This window comes from Saccoglossus kowalevskii, chromosome 6 (genome assembly GCF_978046115.1).
Source record: "Saccoglossus kowalevskii chromosome 6, keSacKowa6.1, whole genome shotgun sequence".
In the NCBI taxonomy this organism is placed as follows: Eukaryota; Metazoa; Hemichordata; class Enteropneusta; family Harrimaniidae; genus Saccoglossus; species Saccoglossus kowalevskii.
The window spans coordinates 24,156,118-24,174,839 of NC_140646.1; the positions used below are offsets into that span (position 1 = coordinate 24,156,118).

Below are 18,722 nucleotides of genomic sequence, written 5' to 3' on the forward strand. Positions count from 1 at the left end.
TTTATGTAAATGAGCCTAACATTAATTATTTTGCAGCAAATTAGCTATGGTCATTGCACCAATTTTTAAATGTTTCTACGAATGACTTAGTTGTCTTAAGACCAACTGCAGTCAAAGAAAGAAAAAAAGTTTTTTTTTCTCGTCTGAGAGAAAATTGATGAGGTTATGTATTTTTTATTATTTAATACAAGAAGATATATTTTGTTATATATTTTTATTGATTAATACTTTCAAATTCATGTTTTAAACATTGATTTAGATTAACAAAACACCATCTTCAACAGAAAACAACAATTTTCCAATCTACAATACTTTGCATAAAATTTTTTTTTTCAGGTGCAGGTTTCAATGACGAGGGGGAGGGGTACTTTTGCAAGTTTAATTGGAGACACATCTCCAGCTATACAAAATGGTGATGTGCATAACAACGGGCAACGAGATGTAATCAAGCTTATTACTTAAAGCAAATATTTATACCTGAATCCTGTTGAAAAATTATATATACACAAAGTGGTTAACTCGAGAAAATAAAAACGTCAATACAGTACGATTCAAGGATAAATTTAGCAAGCACAAAGCTAGCTTATCTCGAATTCAAATCTGTCGCATATTTAAATTGGACAGAGTAATCTTCCTAAATATAATAAATACTACGAAGAATACCGGCAAGTTGAAATTATGGATAGCAATGATACTAGCTTCACCAATTAAAAGTGTGTTTTTTTCCAAGCCGGCTTGAAAGTTATGTTATGTCTGTACAGTATCGTTTTAAAAGAAGCCAGTGTTTCAGATAGTCAGCGAGCAAACAAACGTAAAGCAAAAACATGGAAACGTTTGGAGTAATAAAATAGAAGTTGAAATTATTTTGAGAACTACCAATAAATAGGAGATTTTCCTGAAGGAACTTGATTGAATTTTTTTTATTTACTTTACTTCATCACATGTGTGTATTAAGTACGCAGGAATTTTTTTAAAAGGGGGAAAGGGGCGCAGCACCCTCATGCCGTGGTTATGCGCCCCCCTTACCCTGGGGAGCAGATCCTCTGGCAACCATAAAATTCTGATTGACCAGGGATCACATGTGGACACAGTCTTCAACTGTGACCTGTCTGATAGTAATTTTGGCCCCAAGGAAGCCATAGAATGTTCCATTTTAACTTAGAATTATCAAAAACTCCACACCCTGGTATCTCCCTCACTTGGTGGCGCCGCTGAATTGCAGTGCTCCCTCTTGCCATTTTTTTCTTCAAAAGTATGGAAAAAGTGAGTATGGAAATGACCAAAAAATATTTTTGTGTTTGTAGAATTCCACAAAATGTCACTGAGATGTTATGACTTTTGTTTGTCATGTTTTTAGGTTTGATTTCATCCAAAACGAGCATTTTCGCAATGAGCGGAAAATGGTCTATTTGGGTGTGTATATTGTAAAAAAGGATACAGTGGAACATTATAGCAAGTCATAAAGTTACATCATCCAACAGAGCATCAGAAGATGAATTATTTAATTAAAAATTTTCTACTGTTCATTTTTACACATAGTCTCCAAAATGCAGACAATTTTCTTTGTTGTATTTCAATTGCCATGCGCCATATGGTTTGAGGTAAAAACATTAATCTCAAACTGGTCATATTTTATTTTTGTCTCTACATTGAACGCATATTCAAGAGGGCAAATATGAATTAATGTTTCCATGGTAACAATGCTGACATTTGACCTAGGGGGATCGCAGGATGTGGTGTTGCAGATATTACCGAGAAATACAGTAAAAAAAAATTCAATAAAAAATTCAAATAACTATTTTTATTAAATTGAATTTATGCTACCTATCATCACAAAGCATACCATTCAAGGTTCACGCGATAAAAACATCGTATTTTAGACATTCAACGCACAGCAAGCATATTTAGTAAGACACTGCACGATTGATTGATATATGACGATTTTAATTATGTATACCTTTTAACCCACGTGCACATCATGTCTGTCATAAACACGTATAGGCAGTGTGCATGTCAAGCACACGTGGCCCTTATTGCGCATGTGGTATCTTTCATTTCAATACTGTTTTTATACAAGTACTTTCTTTTTTTTTTTGGTTATAACCGCAATACCCACCTAAACATCAAAGTCTGATATTGCAGACTGCACTACAAAGTGCAATAAAAAGCACAAAACAGGATTTGAAAACAAAAAGGGGAAAAGCAAAACACTGTCAATACAATTGTTCGGTAAGTACAAAGATACAACAAAAGATCTTTGAGTTGCCAGTACAAATATGTTTCAATGAAAAACAACCAGAAAACATCTGCTTGCAACCAAGACCACCTTAGAGCAAGAATACTCAAGAATGTTGTTACCTAAACAAGCGTAGACGATGTTACTTGCTTCCAATCACTGAAATGACGAAAGATGAAATTGTCAATCAATGAAATAAAATGAAACGACCAATCAAGGAGATGGCCACAAAATTGGCCAATCAGTGAAACAACCAATCAAGAAGATGGTCACAAAATTGGCCAATCAGTGAAATGACCAATCAATGAGATGGCCACAAAATTGGCCAATCAGTGAAATGACCGTTCAATGAGATGGCCACTAAATTAGCCAATCAATGACCAATAATTGCTTGTTTAGCGAATAAAATTACTTTTGAAATTATGCTTTATTGCTTTATTTCCTGTTTTCAAAAAAGGGGTTCTTGTACCTTTCAGTAGGAAAAATTAATAATGAATAAAATTTCACCGGAATTAAAATTTGACAAACATTTATTAGCAACTGAGACAGTACAAAGATGCTGGAACAAACAATTGGCTTTATTAAACATTATGTGAGAGCACCATGCCAGCATCACACAATACAATATATATATATATACACCATTGACCTTAAAAGATTATCTCACAGAGTTGTGCATTATTTGTTAAATTGCATTTTTTTTAAATAAATGTACACGTCTCTCCAGCTTTTACAGACACTTTCAGAACCATTAGTTGTTGTAATTAGGTCAAATGATAACATATATAGTATGTTGTTTTCAGTAACTATCTAAAAAATTGGCAGGTAGGTAGTTTTTTTTTTATATTTTACCGCAAAATGAGCTATACTCGATTGCTAGAACATAATCATGGTTTTATCTATGTTAGTGTTCATGATACATTTCTTTCATACAACAAATACACGACACAGAACAAATTACAATGCACATGAAATTAATTATAAATCATTTTCATAAAACAAATTTATTTTATTTTGCCTTTCCCTACAGAGACAATAAATACTAAGAGGAAAGTGGACCATCTGATCTTGTAATAATCTGTTTAATTACTCGTTATTAATTAAATTACTCTCTCCACAACAAACCCATTTCCTTCATCTATATAAATACTTTAATGGCAGTTGAAATCAAACCAGCCAATCAATGGAGCACATTTTGCATTGACGTCATTTGAATATTTTCCAATGTTCAGGGTTCTCCCCAGGGCTTTTTAGCGCCGAGGTCCGCGGCGCTATACCTGTGAATCTCGGCGCTTCACTTGGGACCTCGGCGCTATGTGTTCCCACCTCGGCGCTTGATTTCATATTTGACATGCCAATATCAGATGTGAAAAAGCTTTGTTCGCCACGCCGGTCGGCCCCGACCGTCACTCAAAATTAGTGACCACCACGGAAATGCTTCCGACGAGGACTATTAATTACGTACCGACCGACACGCATCCTGCCAGTCGTGGATTATAATTTATAAACAATAGACCTAGTCGCTACGATACGTAGCGGCTAGTCAAATTTGTGGAATTAGCACCTCTTTCTTTGTAAGTAAATACTTTCTGCGATAGACACAGTCTTTAGATTTAAAGCTAAAATTATTTCAAAATCAATTCCACCTCGATATAACATGGTCAAATCGGAGTTCACGATCAGTTCACGCTACTCAAGAAAAAAACAACGTGTTTATTGCGTGATTTGGTAAAATACATTTGAACTGTTATCATTGCGAATCATGTAAAAACTCTTCTTTCAAGACCTATTTTACCTTTTAAAAATTGCAAATCACCTCTTTCGAAAGCTGTCATGCAGTTTTCAATTGAAATCGATGCCAACACATCGTGCTACGACATCGCTTTACTTCCGCAATGTAATTTTTATGATCACTACCATTCGGAAAACTTCGGGTTCTACCGGCATTACCATGCGTCATTTTGATTGGTTAATGGAATTTTTGACCCATCGGGTCAAAGGACACATGCTAATGTTTCACAAACATGGCGGGTCTGTTTTTTTTAACCGAAGCGATCAAGTGATCAAAAATAATCGCTCCCGATAAAAATAAGTCGGATTTTACTTACATTTCATATCAAAAAAAAAAAAGAAGTAAAATTTGTTGAGGAATTATTGCTATAACTGGTGTATAACATGGCCAAGTAAGTTATGTCACGTCGTAACTTTGAAGATCGTTTTGAAGCTTTATTTGTTCGCTCATTACTGTAATTGTAAACGTTTTAGAAGTTGATGGTACGAATAATAAATTACAACAATACGTCAATTAATTACGTGATCGATTTTTTGAAGGAGAATGTTTTTGGAGTGAATAAAATTAAGAGATTCGTGAACATAAATCTGGCTTAACGTTTTGAATGCGTTTCCTTCAACGTTTTACAAAACAATTATATTGCAACAATAATGTATTTGTGTTGATTCCATTAAAAAAAAATATTTGCCCTGTGACTGAGCTCACTAATATTCATAATTGTAAATAAGTTCTGTTAATCAATGAAGGAAAGATATGTAAATGATATGCAAATCATTATGCAAATTAGCCCCGGCGCTATGCATTTTTTCTGGGGAGAACCCTGATGTTATTCCCTTGAAACTTTTTTCAGAGTCAGTTTGAATTGTGAAATTCATAATAATTTTATATACACGAAAAAAATAGGTTTATTGTATCAAGAGTTCTACCGATGCAACAAAGTCATTCACTTCATTTCAGTAGATGTTTATAAATTTCACAACTGAACGAAAGATTCTACTGGCCTATGGATTAACATTGGAACACTTTTAAATGACATCATAGCACATTGTGCTCGTTGATTGGCTGGTTTGGATTAAACTGCCATTGAAAATTATAAATATTTATAATAGAAATGTTTTTTTTTTATGTCAATCAAAAATAGTATGTTAGTGTGTTTCTTTTGTTTTGACAGTTATATTTTAATTAACACCTCCACAGTTATTTGTTAATTTCCATTATAAACAATTTTATTGCATAAACAGCATACATGGTATAGCAAGAATGAAATAACAGTAAAAACATTTGGCTGCTGGAAAAAATTAAAAAAATATTCTGTGAGTTTTTCAATTCATAAGGAATAATTTGTTATCTAATTTGGAGATACTTATAAACTTAAGCTGTGGAAACAAATACGAAAACAATTTGTTCACATTCTAAAAGAAAATTCACTTAGATTTTAAATAATTGAAATATATTTTATGCGTTTGATTTTAATAACTTGTATGATTTAATAAGATAACCTGTACTTGTGGAACTTTAATAATTATCTGTCTCGTTACATTGTATCTAATTTATACCCAATGTTGTAAGAAATACAGTTTCCCGCTCATGACAGGACTCGCTAACTCGTTCACAATGAAAGACATTTACTTGAAACTGAAAAAAAAAAGCAATAAACAACACACAAAGCCAACAATACAATTCTTTCTAGCGACTAGTCGTAGTTGTAGAAGAGGTGAAAGCATGCCGGCGAAATGGGAAAGGTCGAAAAGATCATCGAAGACCTACAATGTGCCTTTCTCGCACACAATCATGCAGCTTTAGATATTTACTTTTGTACTTTGTAGGTGGTTCGTAAATATTTCCAGCTACGCGGTGTTTACACCGCAATCTATTTGCGTGTAGTGTTTTGCGAGTATTCTATTACTCGCTGTTTTCTTCACTACCCAAAACATACCGACAGTCAAATACCGGCCTCCCTTTCTCTCCCTGTTGTCAGTGCTGTACAAGTTATGCTTTGTGTTTACAGTTGTAAAGTGGTGAACCGAAAAGCATTATCGGACAAAATCGCGATCTAGTAGTATTACGAGAGAAGGAAATTTCACTGTTTACATTGTGTGGTATATTCACATGTGCGGCGAAATGCCGCGATTTTTGCCGACCGCGAGTGTGTAGCTGTTCACTGTTTACAAACATGCGACTCCGACCCCGAACTTTACACACCCCTATGTACACTGTGAGAAGGCGTTCTGAATGAGTCGACCAATATGCGGTATTGATAAAACAGCTTAGAATACTTAATACTTTCCCTTACCTCGATTTCCGTCACACAAAAAACAGGTCAGGTCTTCGTTTCGCGTTCACATATGTTGCATCATCAATGGGTTGTTGGTGTATGGCGCGAAAAATATCAGAATTTGACTGCAGTCTCTTCGACGAAAGTCATTCGTCGATAGCGACCTCATTTGCATGAAATACGAGCGCGTTATGTTAATTTTGTTTCTTTCATGCGCTGTTTTCCCGCCACCGCATAGCTTGAATGTCAGGACATGGAGCTCTTTTTTTAGCCCCATGGTCAGGGCCAACTACCGACGGGATAGAGAAAGTGATAATACAAGAAAGAAATTTCCCAGATAACCCCCTTCGTGTATTTACGGTAAATGACGATTTTATCTTTGGCTTACTATTTATACCTCAAAGTGGGAATGCCGAACGAAAGTAATTGAGGGCGCAACATGGGCGGAGCTATAAAAGCTGAATAAGCAGGATACATGATGGAGGTACCGTTAATACCTTCCATGGCTGCGATTATAAAACGCTGTATAAACTAAATGACTAATACGTTTACAAACACCTTTCTGCGTGAGCCTTATCCTATTTTTAAAACTCCCTAATTAACCTGTATTTTCTGTATCATAAATGTTAGTTTCGTAAAAATACTCCTATTATTAAGTGCGTATTTAAAAAATAAAAATGCTGGTCGATAAACGCATAAATCTATCTCGATATATACAAGAGCATTTATTCAGCCTCATTTATTTAAAAAAAACGACTGAACGTGATTAAAACTATTTTCCAGGTCAATTAAACCGAAAGAATGATGCAATAATTAAAGATTCGGCGTGCCCGGAACTGGCGTGTCATATTTCTATGCATTAATAACGTGTGCAGTTCTAGCCATACATTTACGACAACGTGTTCAAAGATTGAGGTCACATTCGGCAGCTGTTGTTATATGTAAGATCAGGACTGTATATATACATAGTTCTGCCTCGCTGCATTTCCCGCGTTTTTTTGTCAATAACCTGAATTGTGCTAATCATACTTACTTAGTACCAGTACCTGGCGACCCACGACAAAGGCAGAAACAACTCTGTGACATACTTGTAATGATATTTCACTTATTGAACTTAACATACTTTAATATACTGCACAAATGACAAAAATTCGATATGCGTTACTTTGCGGGTACGGTGATCTATTTATTCAGCGTCCCTCGATTATAAGATTTTCCATTCATAACTGTCATCACCGAAACTGAGATACAACGCGCCCACTTCGACCCACTTGCGAAAGTAATTTGACAAAATCTAAAACCGTAATTTTATCAAACAAACATAACAAATCCGAAAATATAATTTGTAAATAATGTTTTTGATGAAATGATGTCACAGTCATTCCCGTGGTCATTCATTTTATTGCATTATCACAGTGCAAACGTGGACATACTATACACACGCTCATGTTTGGCAAGGCGATCGATCCAATTACCTGTAAGTACGGTAACAAAACTTTTTAGCAACCATGCTGCGAGGGACTAGTATATGTTTCCTCATGGGAGGGGTTAGTAAACGCGGGCAATGAATGGTAGTAGTGTTGGGTATCGTAGATGATATGTCATTGATGTATCGCTACTACCTATATATAGTACGTTAAGTACGTGTGCCATACGGTATGCCATCAAGTATTCTGATATTCATTGCTCAGTACTAAATTTTACGATCAAGGCTTTTATTAGTGACATGTTACTACCATCCATGTTTACTCAGACTGGCTCTCCTTGGTCTCATACTAGATGCGGTTTCACGATGTTCAGTTAGAGGGGCGGCCGCCTTTATAATGACGTCATTGCCAAATTGCACTTTTGGGTATATGTGCACGAGTAATCACTGGTTTAGAGGGGCGAGCGTCCCTTCCAAATTCACCACTGTATACGTATTGCCGACTAGTGTTCCCTCTCATGAAGAGAACCGATTTTGTAGGGATTCTGAGGCAACACGGAATTTCAAAAGTCAAGTTGAGTCAGTTTGTTGACTGCTGAAGAGGACGGTTTTTAAGACAAAAAATAAAATTGTATGGGTGCCTCAAGTAACAAAACAAGCATTTTGTGGCCCCTGATTCTTTCATTTTTACACTTATTTTGTTTTATAAAATGTGAATTTCGTTGTACTAAATTACATATTCCATCATTCAAGATCACTACATCATCGTGCATTTTTTTGTTGCGTCATTCTAGCCTAGTTGTTTCACAAAAATAAATAAATAAATAAATAAATAAATAAATAAATAAATAAGCAATACATCTGAATGCATCATATAGTGTTCGATATTATTACTTTCCCTTAACACATCAACGTACCCTCGTGAAATGTACCACATAAAGCAGATTACAAATTAAAGCGCGGTGGTCGTCGCGCAGCGCGTGTTCGAATTTCATGTAAATAAACAATGTATTTTACACGCGTTGTATACGTCGCTATGAGTCCCATATCGAATAGGACGCGGCGCGACGACTGCCGCCCTTTAAAATAAATCTATTTTTCTGTGTGTATTCTTATCGAAGTTTGTATCGTGTATTTACATACACTGTTTGCCTTTCTCAGTATTTATGCCATTTACCATATGTAATCAGTGATGTGTATCAAATCAAGGACGTAAACAGATAAACTTGTACAAATCTCTTGATGTAGTACAACAACATATCATTTTATATTATAATTGTTTTAAAATGAATTTAACTCGCACTCATTTACATACCAGTGTAACCATCACGGTCAGTCGAAACTCAGACAACTAATAACTGTATTAGTCGAAATTACTATACCTTAACTATGAACAATGCCCATAGTCTCTCGCCACGGGAGGGTACAGGCAATTGTTCGGGTTATCATAATGTGGGTACATGTATCTAGTATATACCGTGACGATGTCTTTCAACAACACGCTTGCTATATATATATATAGTTCAGTGCCTATCTTTTTTTTTATCTGAGTTATGTTATATCGTCATCCAAAATTGATTTAGAAACTTAAAAAAAAACAATATAGAAATATATATATATATATATATATATATATATATTTCTATATTGTTTTTTTTTAAGTTTCTAAATCAATTTTGGATGACGATATAACATAACTCAGATAAAAAAAAAGATAGGCACTGAACTACTTTTACAGACATTCACAAAAATGATGAATTTTAGCCATATACCATTTACTGTTATAGTAAAAGGTCAGATCGCAAAAAAAAGTTTGGTTGCCCTTCAATACAAGTCATACTTAGTTATAAGATACTCCTGGTCGCCATCGAATTATAAATGATAGTTCCAAAAACGTCCAACAAATGCTGACGACTTGTCCAAGCGTCGTATGATTAGCGCCCTCTGTCAACATCTACGAAATGAATTTATATATACATTGTACATAGGCAGAGGGCGCCCGCCACAATAAAGCTTGAAGTTACATCTCAGATGCATGGCGACTTCTGGCAATTTTGAAATACACGTGTATATGGCTGTCATCCCAACAGATTACCTCTTGTTCTAAACTCCGAAGGAATATATATCACCGAGAGTTGATCTTGTGAGTGCGCCACGTTTCGTTACACTACGAATTTAGTAAAAAATAAAGCTCGAAATAATAATATCATAAGATAAAGTAATTCATGATTGCAACTAGATAGAAAAAATAGACATTTTATATGGGTGTTGAATATGTATAACTTTTTTTGTAATGAATGAAATATAAATATTCCTAAACAAAAAAAAAACATAATACATTATTTACTGTTCGTGACGTATTAAATGAATATAAATGTTGATGTTGTTGTGCGTGTTCTTGTGTTCTTATGCTCTACTTAGACGGTAGAAGTTTATTCCAAAAAATACAATGACGTCAATTTCGCATCGCATTGTGGGATAGGTGTGTATGAGGTCGCCCCTTCTAAATCCTCCACTGGACATCGTGAAAGACGTCGATTTGCACCCATCAATACACTTTTCTTTAGTAACGAAGCGCTTTTATGACATAGGGGTGACACGAAGGCCATTTCAAGCATCGATGTCATCTTGATTCGTGGTCGCCCATCAATAAAGAGTATATTCTGTTTTTTTTTTTGGGGGGGGGGAGATTTTACTATATTTTACATGACACAACTATACGATTGATAAACATTGTATGTTGATAAACAGTGAGTGGCGCGATTTATAAGTCTATTCCGTGTTATTTTATACACTTTGCACGGTGTATGCACGGGAGCCTTAGTAGTCATTGCAAACATTAATCAAATTGATAGTTTCTTGATGTCACATGACTGTGATTGGAGCATCCATGTTGAATATCAGTAATTGGTAACTTAAAGTACTTAATAGGCAAGATTGTTTTGTAAAATTGTAGATCTTCTACAACTGTATACTATTTCAACAGTAGTTTCCACATCCGTCTGTCATTTGTCGCCTGTCTTCAATGTTCTGTGTTACCTTCTCTTACAAATTTCGCCATGCTCTATATCATGTCCACTTTGTAATATTGCTGACCTATATTTTCCGTGGTCGTTCTTTTTATTTTTTCACTCCACCTATTTATCGGTAATCTTCTTTGTATTTTTCTGCTGGAGCTGTTTACTTCAGCGTGACTTTCAATGAAATAATCTTCATTGTTTAGAAGCGTATTTATAGTATACCTGGGGGTTTAAGTATCCGAAGAATTATGTTTACATTGCTCTTTTTCAGATTATGACTAATTCCACAGAATTTTGTCTACGAATCCGCAATCTAATAAGCTTCTATTTTGACCTAAGCTTTACTTGAGAAAGTGTCACTTGTACAGCTTGTATATCAACATGTTAGACCTAAGCCTTCCACAGGCAAATGAATTTAAAACCAGAGCACCTAATACAAATTATGTAAATTTGTTAATATTGACACCAACAATTACAAGTATCTTGCTGTGAGAATATGTATTATTTATTTGTTCATTCCATGTAAGGGAGCAAAATATTGAAATATTGAAAACAAATGCCGTAATGCCAACAGAACAGCGGGTATTGCACGTCAATTTGGTCCGAACTTTATACGGTGACCCAGTAAGACCCATAACTGCATCCAACCACACTTATCACATCAAATATGTGAAAATAAAAAAAAGTGGTTACACGTAAATGCGCGTTATGCTGATGATAAAGGAAATGCACAAAAGAAATAAATTACGCACATACCGTTATATTAAACAGGACATCTCTTATGAAAGTTATTTTTCAACCCTAAGAATATGAACTGAAAAGACTGGCGTGTGTCAGTGTCCTGCAAACACAGAATTTTTATCTATGATAAATCCGCTTTGATCTTCAGTATGGAGTATAATAGAACAAAAATGTTAAAAACTATTACTGTATGTTCTAAAAAGCAAAATAAAAATTGGCTTAAATACATTTATTACTCTCTATTACTATATTTTTAATTACCTTTTATACCTGTTGTGTGTTGCGACTTTATGATCAATAAAGAGTATTATTACATACCATAAAACAATAAATCAACCTGTTTTTGTTTTTGTTTTTTTGTTTTTAAATAAAAAATCGAGAATTACTTTTACAAGTGCGATTCTTAACTTTTCAATCCACGAATCTAATATTTTGAAAACGTTGAGCGAAAATGTAAGCGAAAATTTTCGACCGTTTCGATATTACATGTAATCCCAGGATGCAATAGCTGTACCGGGGAACCACCCCATAATACTACATTCAAAATGGCGGATATAATATCAGGACGTAGCTAAATGAACCTGAGTTTCTTGAGTATTGCTCTTGTTGCGTTCAGAACTAACCAGATTTGTCGCTTTTCTGGTGATAGCTTAAACGTAGTGGATATTTTCAGCAATGGCCCAGTGCGCTCAAAGCGCGCAGGAGTTTATACAGAATGCGTTCGGGCCCATGGTAGCCGTGCTGTGCAGTCATGATGCCGAAGTCCTGTGCCAGAAAAATAACTTATCGTTCGTGGAGATGGTTCGACCATTTTGTAAACTAAACACGGAAGGTAACCGAAATCAATCTCGTTAAACAGAGCTGACACATTAATAATTATGGTTTGAGGAGTTGGTCTAGGTGTCGCCCTTCAGAGCATTTTTTTGTTTACATGAAGGTGGCGGAACTCGCCGTCAGACACGCACACTAAGTGACTAACACAACTACCATACGATGTGATCAGCTGTGGCAGCTTTCATCGACTTTTGGGTTTACACTTATTCACCGTCATTTATGCTCATCTATTAATCCGAACACCTCTCTGTTGCATGTGTTCTATACATATCGAATGTTATAATGAACCAAATTATTATTTGTTATCTCCTACTAAATTTGGCATTGCGAAATGTAACTAATACAAAATGAAAAGAATATCCGGCGACAATTATTAAAGCTTAGTTACAGGGAAGACTGTTGATGAAGGGTATATAGTTTTGAATTTTAACTGTAGGCTGCATTAATTATGATTTCTTACAATGATTTCTTATAATGAAGAGTTCAACCTCTCATCCTGAAGCAATGAACCAGCTAGTACATAAAGGACAATTTAGAAGTAGTATAGTCTGGTCATGAGCAAGAAATCAAACATTTCCAAGAAAATGGAGGTTTAGTTTAAATTATTTAAATTAGCTGCTTTTGACTTGTATTGAACAAAAGGTCGCACAAGTTCAAATATTCTGTTGGTTGGGGAGGGGATTAAAAGCTGGATGATAGTGTAGCAGTAATGTTTCCGTCAGAACTGATGTAGTAATAGTCACAGTATTTGATTCTATAATAGCATCTCTTATTAGAATAATAATTTTCATAAATTGTAAAGCGTTTTAATTCCGCTGCTAGAAATATTTCCATAATTTTTTGCAATGATAACATTTTGTGATTCTCGCTTCAGAAAATTTGTAGCTTGTGAAATTAAAATGGTTTACAGTTGTATACTTTATAATAATAATGATCATAAATTTATTCAAGGTACAGAGAAATCAGCATTTAGGTACAAATACTGTGAAAACATCTAACAATAGAATGCTGGCTGAATGCCAAGTACGTAATTGCAGAAGAAGATTACGTCACAAATTATTTCTAAATTACCACCAGATTTCAGAAGAGATTGTATATTATAAATTATTTATAAACTCAATATTTTTAAGCTCGTGCAATAACATCACAGATCAGGCAGATTACGATAATACAGTAGCTAAATAGTGCCCAACTTGACTCAAAATAGCTATATTTCTTAGTCACATTAGGATTAACTAGCAATAATTTGTGTTTATCAGTGGTGATTTTTTTATGTAAATTCCAGAACACTATGATGTCTTAAATACACTTACAAATTATGTTCACTGTGTTCTTAGCCTTAAGAAGCTGTGAAAATGACACATGGAATAAACAGGATTTCAAATATTTGAACAATTTCAGATGTATTAAATTTATGTTGTAATTTTACAAGCGTTTGGCAATGAACAAATGATGAAAATTGTTACACTTGTTTAATAAATCTGATATTGTAGGTTCACTCATGAAATATCTTTTTTATATTTAATATTTATATAAAGTATACACATAAATATCTCTACTCCATGGTATGACTGTCATAACAAATTTAAAAACAAAAATTGTATAATGCTTCATGATAGACTGAAGGAAAACTATCAGGGCTTCTGTCAGTAAACACTGTAAAGCAATTTAATGAGAGACAGTGCAAAAATGGTTAGCAGGAGCAACAATTTAATGGCTGACAGCTGTACATAGAAAAGCAGAGACAGCTTTGATCAAAATTGATGACAAAAATGATCTTTTTTTTTCAACCATCATAGCATGTAATTAGATGCAATGTATGTACGTGTTAAAAATAGAGTCCCATTACTAAGATTAATCTGTATTTTTGAACCGTAACTGACATCTGCCGATGACGCAAAACCTTTTGTGTACTCTGCTAAGAATGATATTTATGCAAATCTTGAAATGCGATCTGTGTTGATTGATTGATTGAACTTGAACTATAATAACATTTTTTTTTTATTTGCGCAGCTCATATACGCGATCCTGCCGGTCAAGTGCTAACACTACGCAGCTTGAAAATCATTGTCAATGAGATGAATATGCAGCCGCCATCACCAACTATCGTACGAAAGATGATGAATGAAGCAGTGTCAAATGCACAGTTACCACAGGTTGCTGAAGGCAGTCGAACTAATGTACTCAGTGTGGGAGATTATGACTTACAAATAAGCTGTGAGTATAATTCACAAAGCATGATGGGTAGAAATAGGCAATCGAACTAACATACTCAGTGTGGGAGATTATGATCTTGTTCTAAAAAAGTAATACATGGGACAAAGGGTGCTGCCAAGTTCTATTATTTCAGCAATAGAATAGAACATGAAGCTTTGTTTTACAGTTACTTCTAAATCATTACCTCCAATTTTTTTTGAAAAGCTCTCCACAATAATTGTATGTGTTATGATGCAGTGACAATGAAATGCTTTCTATGTACAAGATCAATCTGCATTAATGAATGGTTTAGAAAATCTTGTAAAAGACTATAATTATAATAATTTGTATATGTTTTTCTATTGTAGCATCTACGCCATGGTATGAAGCATATAGAGAATTATTCCTCCATGTTGCCCAGGTACCATCTACTCATGAGTACCTCAAACATTTTATTGCTTGTATCCTTTTTTTTCAATGTTCAGTCGTTTGGATTTTTGTCAGTAGTCCATGACATTATTGTCATATAACACATATTGTGTGAACTGGTTTAATTCTTTTGACTGGGGATTGGTTTGTTTTCTGTATAATCTTATTAACACTCACTGTCATCCATGTTTCCTCCATCATTGGTAGGCCAACCACTTATCAACCATTGGAGGGTCATTATCCCACCAACCATTGGCAAGCTAATCACTGATCATTCATTGGAAGGCCACTCTCCCACAAATGATTGGTGGGCCAACCACCTACAAACCATTGCAGAACCATTCACCCACCATCCATTGGAGGTCCACCCACTAGCTATTGAAAGGCTAACCACCCACCAACCATTGGTGGGCCAACTACTCCACCAACCATTTTGGAGGGGCACCCTTCCCACCAACCATTGAAGGACCCACACAATCACTAGCTATTGGAGGACTAACCACCCACCAACTACAGGGTTCTCCACGGTTTGAAAATTAAACAGGGCGCGCCAATGTGAAGTGGGCGTGGCACATTTGTTTGTTGATGTCTGCTTCGTTGAAAACAGCTATGATCCGGAAACAGTTCATTTTACTGTGTGCACCCTGATACTATGTAACGATGCTTTTGATTGGCCAAAGCCACGCATTGACGCGAAAAACAACCAATCAGAATATTTGTTCCAAGAAGAACTCAAGTAAATTTATTTCCTCCACTATAGTGACATTCGTCAAAATATAAACATTTACATGTTTAAGCAAGCAATTCGTGTGGACTTCTTGGTGATCAGCAATGTCTGTGATGGTACGTCGGCTACGCTGGTTGTTTACCGATCAAGAGCATGGCTGCCTTTGTTCCGCTCGGCGGTGACGATGTTGCTGCTACAAGTCACTTTGTGAACTTGGTTTTAACCATAGATCTTATGTTTTAACAAATGGTTTTACCGATAACGATTTTATATATTTGACTTCACCCTGGCAGTAAAAAATATGGGTATGGTAATACACTTTTCTAGGCCACATGTTCATTTTTAATCGTGTTGAAAAATGTTCACAGTTTTCACACCTTAAAACAATGAACCAGTCACCCTGAGCAGGATGAATCATCTTCGGAAGACAATGAGTGTTGGCCTGTTTTGTAAACAATTCTTTGTCTGGGGCCATGCAGGGCGCACAGGAAATGTAACAGGGCGCTGACAATTTAAACAGGACGCCAATTACAGATAACAGGGCGCAGCCCTGTTAAAACCCCTCGTGGAGAACCCTGAACTATTGAAGACCCAGCCATCCACCAACCATTGTCAGTCCTAACCATCCATAATGCATTGGAGGGCCACTGGTTTTGAGAAGGATCCATCACTGATTTTATAGGAAAATGGATTACAAAAATAATTGAAATTTGAATTAAATTTTAGTATGTAGATGTAAAATTTTCTGTGTATAAGGCTACTCTGTGTGCCCTATGAATGCAGTAACCATGTACCATATACATTCTTGGTCAATTAAGTGCGCTCTCATATGGCTAACATTTTTTACAAAGAACTTTGAAAACGTGAATGTCTGTTTGAAAATAGATGGACATATTATTTTTAGGTTGGTATGTATTTGCCTTAACACGATTGCTATCAGGTTTGTTGGTTGTGTCTTCGTCTCATGCAGACCCAATGGATCAGTTCATAAAACTAAGTACTCAGCAAAATCAACATCAATTCAACTCCAAAACAAGCTACCCAAAATGGTTTAATAATAATATATTTAAATATTATGTTCTAGTACATGACGTCGCTGAAGGAGATGAAGAGAAGTAAGTAAATACTATTTACTTTTGATGCAATCTCCTCGAAAATTCAAGCAGTTCCGTTGTTAGTAGCTGGACATGGAGGGGGATTTTGTAATGGAATTCTGTGAGCAAATATGAGCAAAGTGACAATGGTACACGTGGAGGGATGATATCTGTGTCCTTAAACAGAGAGATGAGATTATGTGCTCAACATTTTTTACTTGGAGAATTCTGTATGATACAGGTTACAATTCAGTGACAACTTTGGTTGCATGGCTTACTGAGCAGTTCACATCAAAACAATACTCGTGCTGTTTATCATTATAGAATATCATTATACAATAGAAATCCTACCCCCAGTGTGTAATTATCATACTAATCAATACCCATCTTAAAGTTGTATTGTCCACAACATTTTGTTTGTAGCCTTTGGCGTGTCATTGATACGAGCAATATCATAAATAGTTGCAAGATATCTACATGGGAAATTTTTTGGCATTATCCAACAATTTTGGTTTGACATGTATTTCAAGTTCAGCTGATACAGTGTTCTCCCCAAAGCGTTTTAGCGTAGCGGGGCCGCTACTCCATTATTTATGCCGCTACTCTGAGAGATTGCCCGCTACTCTGTGGCATTTCCTGTTACTCTTTCTTTTAGCTTGTTAATACACGTGCGAATCTGTTAGTCAGCGTCATCAGCGTCCGGTACTGTGAGCCAAATCAGGTGTGAATGGAAACATGTCAGTGATTACGCAAAGACAATGGACTAATACAGCTTCGTACTTCGACAATAAACACTTTCGCCCTATTTAATTGGGGTAATAGCGAGTATTTTCTCAGTAGCATATTTGGCTGGAAAAAGCAACGATGTCAAACAGCAGAAATATTACGTTGTGGTTCCGCGTAGAACGCCCTACTGGGCCCCTGGTTGCGAGCGATAAACCCACCAGCAACGCGGTCACCGGTACCCCTGTCGGCAGTGGTACTAAACGTGTTCAAGATGATGTTACAACGAAAAGTGCAAAAAAATAAACTCTAGATTTAATGCACAATGGACAACAAAATATACGTGGCTGAGAGAAACATCCGATGGCAAAGGTAAAAAAAGTATTTATTTGTAGCGTTTTACTTGGAAGCGAGTTTTGACCTAGTTTAGTAAATTTTTGTATGGCTTCATTTTTTGCCGATCGTCGAAACATTTTTTTGGAAACGACCTTCTTTCTGGAAGTTCAAAAATTGTTGGCTACGATTTATCAAAGTAACTAATACTAGTATTGTGTTTTGAAATAGTTGGGTAAAGTTTATCGTAGCAATTTTTAAGTTTAGCGACTTTTCAAAATGGCGGCAATTTGTTTATTTTCGTGTTGATCGTGACGATATTTTTTAAATACAAGTATTGATTCGCTCCTATTTCTTATCTTTTAGGAATGCTGTGACACATATGTGGAAAATTCAACTTAAAAACATCCAGAAATAGTTCTTTGGTATGGAATTCTATGCCATGTATAACTATTACGAAATATGCTATCGATAAACACGCACACTCGGAGATGCACAAGAAGGCCATGTCATTTAATAGAAGTGGGAAGCAAAGAAAATCACGGCGTTCTCAAAAGCTGCAGATCACTGGGCTTCCATGAAAGTCCGAAGAATCAACATTACATAGAAATCACACAGCAGCAGATTCATTTAATCTTCTACATAAATTTGTTAAAAAATAAAGACACATTTTCATCCATGCAAGCCTGTCATTATTGTTTTCTTTATCTTCAGACAAATGCTAATGATATGTAAATTATATGCAAATTAGCCGCCACTCTGATACATTTTTCTGGGGAGAACACTGCTGATAGCATAGATGACACATGTAGGTGATTGCCCGTCATCCGTCAACAATTACATTTCTATTTTCTTTGTGAAAGCTACCAACCAATTGATGTAATATTTGGTATGTA

At 35.4% G+C, this 18,722-nt stretch overlaps 2 protein-coding genes across 4 annotated transcripts in view; one reads left to right on the forward strand and one right to left on the reverse strand.

The window, feature by feature from the left end:
* The window catches only part of LOC100378220 (b(0,+)-type amino acid transporter 1-like), a 44,529-nt gene extending 38,123 nt beyond the window's left edge, over positions 1-6,406 (reverse strand). For both annotated transcript variants that reach the window (XM_006816886.3, XM_085500239.1), the window contains exon 1: positions 6,322-6,406. The gene's annotated coding sequence lies outside the window, so the exon portion shown is untranslated. The remainder of the gene's footprint in view (positions 1-6,321) is intronic.
* Positions 6,407-12,032: 5,626 nt separating this feature from the next.
* Positions 12,033-18,722, forward strand: part of LOC100378371 (trafficking protein particle complex subunit 8-like) — a 35,622-nt gene continuing 28,932 nt past the window's right edge. For both annotated transcript variants that reach the window (XM_085500240.1, XM_085500241.1), the window contains exons 1-4: positions 12,033-12,322; positions 14,338-14,541; positions 14,889-14,981; positions 16,617-16,791. In XM_085500240.1, the coding sequence (XP_085356366.1) occupies positions 12,166-12,322; positions 14,338-14,541; positions 14,889-14,981; positions 16,617-16,791 (629 nt within the window). In that variant the 5' untranslated portion in view covers positions 12,033-12,165. The remainder of the gene's footprint in view (positions 12,323-14,337; positions 14,542-14,888; positions 14,982-16,616; positions 16,792-18,722) is intronic.